The sequence below is a fragment of the Lygodium microphyllum genome, chromosome 22 (genome assembly GCF_053477565.2).
Source record: "Lygodium microphyllum isolate KBCC chromosome 22, Lygodium_microphyllum_v1.1.10, whole genome shotgun sequence".
NCBI lineage: Eukaryota > Viridiplantae > Streptophyta > Polypodiopsida > Schizaeales > Lygodiaceae > Lygodium > Lygodium microphyllum.
In genome coordinates this window covers 40084024-40092270 of record NC_141156.1, presented here as the reverse complement: position 1 = coordinate 40092270, position 8247 = coordinate 40084024, and the positions used below count along the sequence as shown (strand labels likewise).

Sequence of the window (8247 nt, the reverse complement as noted above, 5' to 3'; positions counted from 1 at the left end):
GGAGGAATAAGTGGAATATGTGGAACAAGAAATAGAGGTTGCCCAAAAAAGCTCACTCAAAAAGCTTGCTTCTTGCCCTTTCCCATTCTAAACGTCACACAGTTAATTATGAAGACATCACTAAAAACAACACAGATAATTATGAAGATAAGAAAGCACAAGCATGAATTCGAGTCATATCTGTTGTGCTGAACTGTGGAGGGATTCCACTAGGCAGAGGAGATAAAGAGAGTGAGGTGAAGATTGAGCATGGAGGATGATATTGCAAGGAGGAGGTTTTACTATTTCTTTGTATGGCATAATACTTGTCATCTATATAGCCACCAATGCCCATCATCATGGTGTGAAAGGTAGAAGCGTGAACTTAGGAAGGAGCTCCCCTCCTATTGGATGAAGGTCGATGAAGCTTTGCTTAGGCGAGGGTTTCTTGCATTAGGAAACCATCAATCTTAAGAAAGAAGATAATGTGGGGCTTGCTCATTGAAGGCCCTAGCTCCATATTTGGGCATTCGGCCTTATGATAATTTGGGAATTTTTCATACTTCCTTGACCTTAAGTCAATTTTGGAGAAGATATTGTCTCCTTATAGTCTATCAAGTAGCTCATCAATTTGGGGAATAGGGTACTTGTTCTTTATGGTTACTTGGTTTAGTCCTCTATAGTTGATGCAAAACCTAAGGGTTCCATCTCATTTTTTTGAAAGAGAATAGGAGCACCCTAAGGTGAATTGCTGGAGTGGTTGGTCCAATATTTATTTTAATTATTCCTTGAATTCAACAACCATGGATATTCCAAGCTATGATACCAACAACTTTGAAGATTTGCTCACCTTCGGGCTTGGACACATCAACCACATCTATCATGTTCCATAAAACCTTTAGGTCATTGCTAATGGGCTGCAAATATATATTTGCGTCCTTTACTTGTAGTTTATTTGGGATCAATAAAGACAACATCATGTGTTGAATTGATATATTACAAAGTCTCTTTGGTATTGTTTTGGTTCTAGGGGTTAGTTTAATCTCATGGTCTACCTCCCGACTAGGGGTAATTCTGTCAACTCTTCAAAAAAGACATTGACATATTTGCTAGCCATGAAGGTTCTTCTAGGTCTTTTGGTGGGTCAACCTTGTTTAGTTTGGCTTGGTAAATAGGAAGCCCTTTTCTTAATCCTTTGAGCAATTGGTAGCTTTAGCTAATTAGTTTTTATGTTTTCCCACAGTTTAGTTTGTACTGAAGTTCTCATGAGGTTGTAAAAGTGACTCTCCCTTGCCCATAGTAGTGGTTTATGCACAACGATGATAAGCGACAACTTCTTAAGCAAAGCACACGAGGTTTATTGCGATATGTAGAGGAGCTTTTGGATAAGAGGATGACTACACTTAGATATGCTCCAAATTGTCATGCTATGCACACATGAATTGTTACGTTGCGTACAGAGGGGCTTTTGTATGGGAAGACATGTTCATGATATGGCTATAGTCATGTTATGGCCTTCACTAATTGACGGCGATAGGGCGATGAGAATGGAAAAGGCAATACAATATTATAATCGTATGGAAAAAGCAAGTCATGTTAAGTCGTCACATGTTCAACTAACTGCGATGATACTATAGTAACTGGGGTTAACACGGTAATCAAAGAGAATCTAGTTAGCTGCGATAGTGTGGAATATTCCTAACTCCACACTTACCACGGTGAGCTGGCACATGACTACACACTTGCTTATGTGCGAGGCTGGGATGTGTGCAACAACTACTGAACTTGTCTCGCTCAGCACGCTGCGTGCCCACTGCCCAGCGTACCCCGCCCGCTGTCCAAGCATATCGTATTGTCAAATGTACACAAATTTCACTCGAAATAAAGATGAACCCTTGTCGTTTCGCCGAGAGAGGGACTCCAAAGGAACGAATAGGCTAAAAACCAGATCTAGATTTCTACTCTATCCCGACGGCCGAGGGAGAGAGAGAGCATTTACTCCTCTGAATTCTTCGCACCAGCTGAACCGCATCCGTCCTTCGACACCACTAGCCTGGAGCATTCAACGTTCCTTTCCTAGCCCCTCTCCTACACGCGCGCGCCCTCACACACACACACACACACTCTCTCTCTCTCTCTCGAACAGGCTCGCCGCTCACCTGGGCCGCTCACATTGAGTCCGCCATCATAAAGAAGAACATTTCCGATGATGCTCAGATTGTTGTTGCTGCTGTGTGTGCTTAGCCTCCACACGATATCGCAGCTTCGTGGCGCTAGTGGTATATACACCTACATTGCTCTTCAATCTAGGCTCTAATGCCATGACCGAATCATCTTGTAGCACTGACCTTCTCTCATTTTGTTTCTGCTTGCTGACTTGCAGGTGCTGTTGTGGGCTTCAACTATGGCACTCTCATGTCCATACAGCCTTCTCCTTCCCAACTGGTCAACCTCCTCAAGCAACAGCACATAATAAGCCTGCGCCTCTACGACGCTAATTCAACAGTCCTGCAGGCCTTGGCAGGTACAGGCATTCAGGTGACCTTGACAGTGCCCAACACACAGCTACTGAGCGTCGGGGAATCCAAAGCCTCGGCTTCAAACTGGGTGAAGAACAATGTGCTGGCCTATCCCAACACAAATGTCACAGGCGTTGTTGTTGGCAATGAGGTGATGACCACCATACCGAATGCGGCCTTAGTTCTGGTCCCCGCCATGAAGTACCTGTACGCTGCCCTTGTGGCTGCCAAGCTACAAAACCAAGTCAAAATCACTACCCCCCTCTCCACCTCCCTCATCCTCGACTCTTTTCCTCCCTCACAAGCCTTCTTCAACAAAACATGGAACAGTGTCTTGCAGCCCATGTTCACCTTCCTGTCCCAAACGAGCTCTTACATTATGCTTAATGTTTACACGTATGACGTCTACAAAGCCAGCAATGGGGTTGTGTCTTTAGACTATGCCCTCTTGAATCCTCTTCCAATAGACACTGAAGTTGTGGACTCCAACACTCTTCTGACATATACAAACCTCTTTGATGCAGTGCTAGATTCTGCATTCTATGCATTAAATCAGCTCAACTTCTCAGGGCTTACCATTGTTGTGTCTGAGACAGGGTGGCCGCATCAGGGGGATATTTCAGACACGGATGCGACTGTTGATAACGCATCCACATACATCAGCAACCTAATCAGGCACATTGTTAATAATACTGGCACCCCTAAGCATCCAAGAACTGCAATCAACACATTCATACTTGAGCTATTCGATGAGGATGTGAGGACAGGGTCAGCGACCCGAAGGCATTATGGGCTCTTCAATTCTTCAAGTATGTTGCCATTGTACTTGCTCAAGCTATCTGGTTCGGGCCAACTGTTGTCGAATGACAGCACCAACCAGCTCTACTGTGTAGCAAAGCCAGGCGTGGATGATGATGCGTTGCAGATTGCCCTGGACTGGGCTTGTGGGATAGGACAAGCCAACTGCACAGCTATACAAGTTAGCAACCCATGCTACGAGCCTGACACTATTGCCAATCATGCCTCCTATGCTTTTGACAGCTATTACCAAAGCAATGGCAGATCAGACGGTAGCTGCAATTTTGGTGGAGCTGCAGTTGTTACCACTACCAATCCAAGTGAGCCGGAGACCAGACCTTCTCTTGAATCCATTTTCCTATTTATCAAATGTTCTGCCGCTTTATAGTAATGCATAACTCTTTACCTTACCTTCTTTTTTTCTCCTGTTTTTTTACTCTTCCAGGTTACGGGAACTGTGCCTACCCGGGAAGGTATGCTCCGGTCCTGGATACTATGCTTTTATGGCTGTTTAAATCATGGGTTTGTTAATACGGAACGAAGAAATGATGCGGTTCATGGTTGATCTTTACGTGTGGTAGCTACTGTAGATAGTGGCCGCCAGTTTGTATCCGTTCTTTCAGCTATGTCTTCAGACAGGTGTAGGTAGATCATTCGAAGCTTAAACGGTGAAAGGCGGGCAGTTATGGAACCCTGCTCATAATCAATTGAGAATAGTCCCTTGCTAAGACTTGGGAAAACTTTTAGACGATGCGTAATAGAAGAGGAGAGTCGTCATGTTTAGACCGTTAGGAAAAATACGTGCTTTGAAATGACATTAACTATATAACCTTGAACCTTGAATTTCCTCAGCTTGGGGTAGAGGGGCCCAATAGATTGCCACCTACTGAGAGGTGGAGCGCCCTTCTACCATGGAAAGCTGAGATTCACATTTTTTGAGCTCAACGGAAGCAGGTGGACCCTCTTGACGTGGAAAAAAAAATTCTCAATACTTGATGCACTTGCGCAAGCTATCCAAGCAAAAATAAGAAAATGCGACTTGCAAAAAAAGCCTTGCATTGTGTGACAGTAAGGAGCATTAAAAAAATACAATGGAGCCAGGAGATGGGCAAGATATGAACTTGTGTTAGCGAATCGGAGGACTCTATAATCTTGTCCCACTAACCTAAGGCATATATGTTGCCCACTTTTAGCCCTCGAAATGCTTCTTTAAATTGGCATTCTTTTGAGATTGACAATCTATAGACCCCCGTATCTTATGAGGTGGGGAGCTTGACCTCGCTACTAGGTGTGGAACAAGGGGTAGGTGCCCACTTTGTAAGTAGTTAATCAATTAAAATGTTTATATAGGGGTTAAAACTCTACTCTTATTATATATTGGAGAGGACATGACCTGTTATTTACTTGCTAAACTTGTGAACTTGTTGTCCACTTTTGAATGGGGGGTTTTCGCTGCCCACTTTACAAAGTGACAAACAAGAATGCACTTTTTGCATGTGCATCCAATAAAAAAATATATATACTTAGGGATTTGAATTAATGTGACCATGAATGATGAAGGGACAACTGCACCACTGGAAGTAGAGCACTCTTATAAATGCTTATTGATGATAGAAAAGGGGATGAGACTCCTTGCAAAACACTCGTAAATGAAATGATACTTGCATGGACATATTCATGTGACAAACACACTTGGTGAAAGCATGTTCCCTTCAATTAGTGAAGGGCCAGATCTTCGATAGGTCACACTTGGTTAAGTATTTACAATTGGATTCTTACGAAGCGCATCGTGTTTAATCTATACTTTGCAAGGCAAGGTCTTTTGTAGGTGGATCGGTCACATTGGAAGAATTATCTTGAATGGTTGCCTAGGTCCATTATTATTATTGAAAGTAGGTAAAATGGTAAAGATGGTAACATATATACTTGGGATATGTTCACCAATATAATTTTAGGAAGAAGCTTCTCAAGATCTGCTATTACTATGAATCGTTAAGTTAATGTATATATGTGTGGTTGAATTGTAATTATCTTTATACTTTCAATAGTATTTTCATTTACGACATAGTCGACATGCTAAAGGGCTAGCGTGGTTAACCTTGGGCAATCAAAACTAGACCCCACAATTCTTTTCTTTGGAGTTTGGAGAGCATAGACTATGTGCCACATTAATAGATGTGGACTAGTGAACTAATCTAGTGCTCATCTCCAAGCTAGTTTAAGTTGAAAAAGAACTAGATAAGCCTTGCATTTGCCGTCTTTCATATACACTCATTTTAGATTATCCAAGAGCCATCGGATCCCCACAAAATGCACATGCGGCCATGTAACACGAGGTTTGAATATGTAAGCTAGTGATGTTTACATGATTACATCATTGAAATCCCAAGGGAGGAGGCCTATGAGGCATTCCCAATGTAGCAAACATTGAGGATAGTCAATATGTAAAACATGGTTCAACAAAGCTGGACTAAGTTAGGCCAAGGCTAAGGTTGCCTATGAGGCATTCCCATGGTAGTTAACATGAGGATAGTCTATATGTAAACATGGTTCAACAAAGCTGATCTAATGAAGGCCAAGGCTAAGATTTGATTGAAGCTATCCATTACCTTTAGGTAAGAACAAAGCTTGCCAAGCTTGGTAAAAAGAACTTGGAAACCATAGTCACTCTTGTGAGATTAATCTAGGCAAGCTTGACAGTAGAGAAATAATAGCTGTGGTTGGGAGGTAAATGAAGACTGTATCCCCTCTAGAGTCTTGCACATCAGAGTGGCTCCTTACGGAGTGTCTTGAAGCTTAAGCTGAAACAGACCTAAGAAGGAATGCCAATTTTTCTTCGCCTTCCTACAAGCTACGTCATGGCTAGAGGAAGTGGTAAGTTGCAGGTTAAACTAGAAAATAAAGGGAAATAATACATACGCAATGAACAAGATTGAAAGATGATAGCCAGATCTGATCGAAACTAAGGAGGAAGTGGTTTCATGGAACGACCCGATAGTTTTGGGATGTTGGTCAAACACATTGTGAGAAGGATCTGATTTGCAAAGGAGATAAGGGTTTGTGCAAAGTTAACCTTGACGAAGCAAGTAGGCGTGTGGAGTGGTTTAGGGACTTGGGTGGGGGACTGTCCCTCACCCGAGTCCTAAAACTGTCTTTAGTTTGAGTCTAGAAGCTCTTTTTTTGGTAATATATCGAGAACACTTTTCCAGAAAAAAATTCCTAGAATCGTGGGTTCCATGGCGAAGTCCATGACGACTCACGAGGCGAAGGCTGGGCAATGCGCAATGCGCATACAATATTTCCCTCTCTTTTATAAGCTCATTACCTCAAAAGCAGGTGTTGTTATGATGAATCCGATATGGTACGTTGATGTGGAAGCTTCTTGCTTGCTTGGGCCTTGCACGATGGATGTGGACAGGTTAAATGGTTAATATAATAATACATTCGAAAGGTCAAGATTCTCAAGTTTCAACGAGTTGTGACGACATCGCAGAGATTATTATTGGCACGCTGGACATAAAAATTGTGATTCTGACATAATGTGTGTGTGTGTGTTTGTGTGTGCAGCTTTGTAAACAGCTCTTCACCCGGGAATTCAACGAGGCCTGCAACCAGCAGCGGCAACAACTCTACTAGTACTACTACCGGTTCCGCAACAAACGTGACTCTGGACAGTCATGGGACCACGTCCTCCGCATGTTCTCTCCTCTACTATCATCATTCCACAACTACACCTGCTATCATCAGCCTTTATTCCACCCTTGCTGTCCTTCTCTTGTCGCCCTGTTGCTACACGTCCCTTCTCACCCTTCTTGTAACAGTCCTCCTCACCTCTTTCCCATGAAAAGAACAAGTTTGCTCTGAAAACTACATTACACTGCCTCCTCGCTTGGAAGGAGCAGCGCACACACACTCTCGCCAGTACCCCCACCTCAAGACAGCCCTTGCCCAGTTTTGGTCCCATCTCTGTCTCTCTGTGTCGCTGTCTCGCAGTCCACCGAAATGAAATTAGATATTCTCTCTCTCTCTACTGGCATATTACGCCTACTAGAATTCTCTAGAACCATTGCCCATTTTTAGTCTCCTCTCTCTCTCTCTCTCTCTCTCTCTCTCCCCGGGTCCACCAAAATGAAATGAGAGAAAAATCTCTCTTTTTGTCTGTCTGCCTGTGTCTCTCTGCTTGCTCACCATCAACGAAAAGCGAGTTTCTGAAGTTAGTCCAGCGCATTACATGATGAAAGATCACATATGTTTAAAATAATAGAATATAAAAAGAGCTTTTAAGTTTGAAGAATTTTTGGTGGTAATAGTATAAGGTATATTTCGTGTGTTCTTCTTACCTTTCTAGTTCTATTTGGGATCATGTAAATAAGGTCCCCCCGCCCCCCCAAAAACAAAATGTATCCACCACATCCCAATTGAGCGATATTTTTTTGCATAACAGATACATCTTATCTTATCTTATCTTATCACTATATTATTTTCACTATAGGTTTGGAAAGCCCTGAATTTCCTTTTCGAAATGCTCTCCCTTTCTTGCTTCCCGAACCTACTTCCTTTTCTAAACCCCCTCCCCTCCGTCTTTCTCACTTGCAATCTCTTCTTTTCTCTTATCCTTCCCTTTTTTTATTAATCATTAAAAGCCTTACCTTTCCTCTCTCCTCCCTCTTTCTCACTTGCAATCTATTCTTTTCTCTTATCCTTCCCTTTTTTTATTAATCATTAAAAGCCTTTCCTTTCTTCTCACCTCCTATTTTAAAATTAAAATCCCTTTCCCTCTCTCATTGATAATCTCTCTTTTTTTTTCTTTTTTTTCAAATTAAATTCCTCTCCCTTCCCTTTTCTCTCTCTCTCATAGGTTCAAAAAGCCTCGAACTTTTAGAGGGTTTCCCAAACCTACTTCTTTTTCCAAATGCTCTCTCCTCCTTGCTTCTTGAGCTTACTTCCTTTT

The 8247-nt window shown here is 42.4% G+C and overlaps 1 protein-coding gene across 1 annotated transcript; it reads left to right on the top strand.

The window, feature by feature from the left end:
- Nucleotides 1-1907: 1907 nt before the first annotated feature.
- On the top strand, nt 1908-7515 carry LOC148017058 (glucan endo-1,3-beta-glucosidase 3-like). Its single transcript, XM_087663303.1, has 4 exons — nt 1908-2258; nt 2363-3616; nt 3742-3769; nt 6864-7515. The coding sequence occupies exons 1-4, from the start codon at nt 2186-2188 to the stop codon at nt 7138-7140; spliced, it is 1632 nt and encodes a 543-aa protein (XP_087519429.1). The 5' UTR covers nt 1908-2185; the 3' UTR covers nt 7141-7515.
- Nucleotides 7516-8247: the final 732 nt, after the last annotated feature.

Coding starts and splice junctions, on each gene's coding strand:
- LOC148017058 (XM_087663303.1), top strand. CDS start 2,186: ATGATGCTCAGATTGTTGTTGCTGCTGTGTGTGCTTAGCCTCCACACG. Junction 3,617..3,741: donor TGTTACCACTACCAATCCAA/GTGAGCCGGAGA, acceptor TTACTCTTCCAG/GTTACGGGAACTGTGCCTAC. Junction 3,770..6,863: donor AACTGTGCCTACCCGGGAAG/GTATGCTCCGGT, acceptor TTGTGTGTGCAG/CTTTGTAAACAGCTCTTCAC.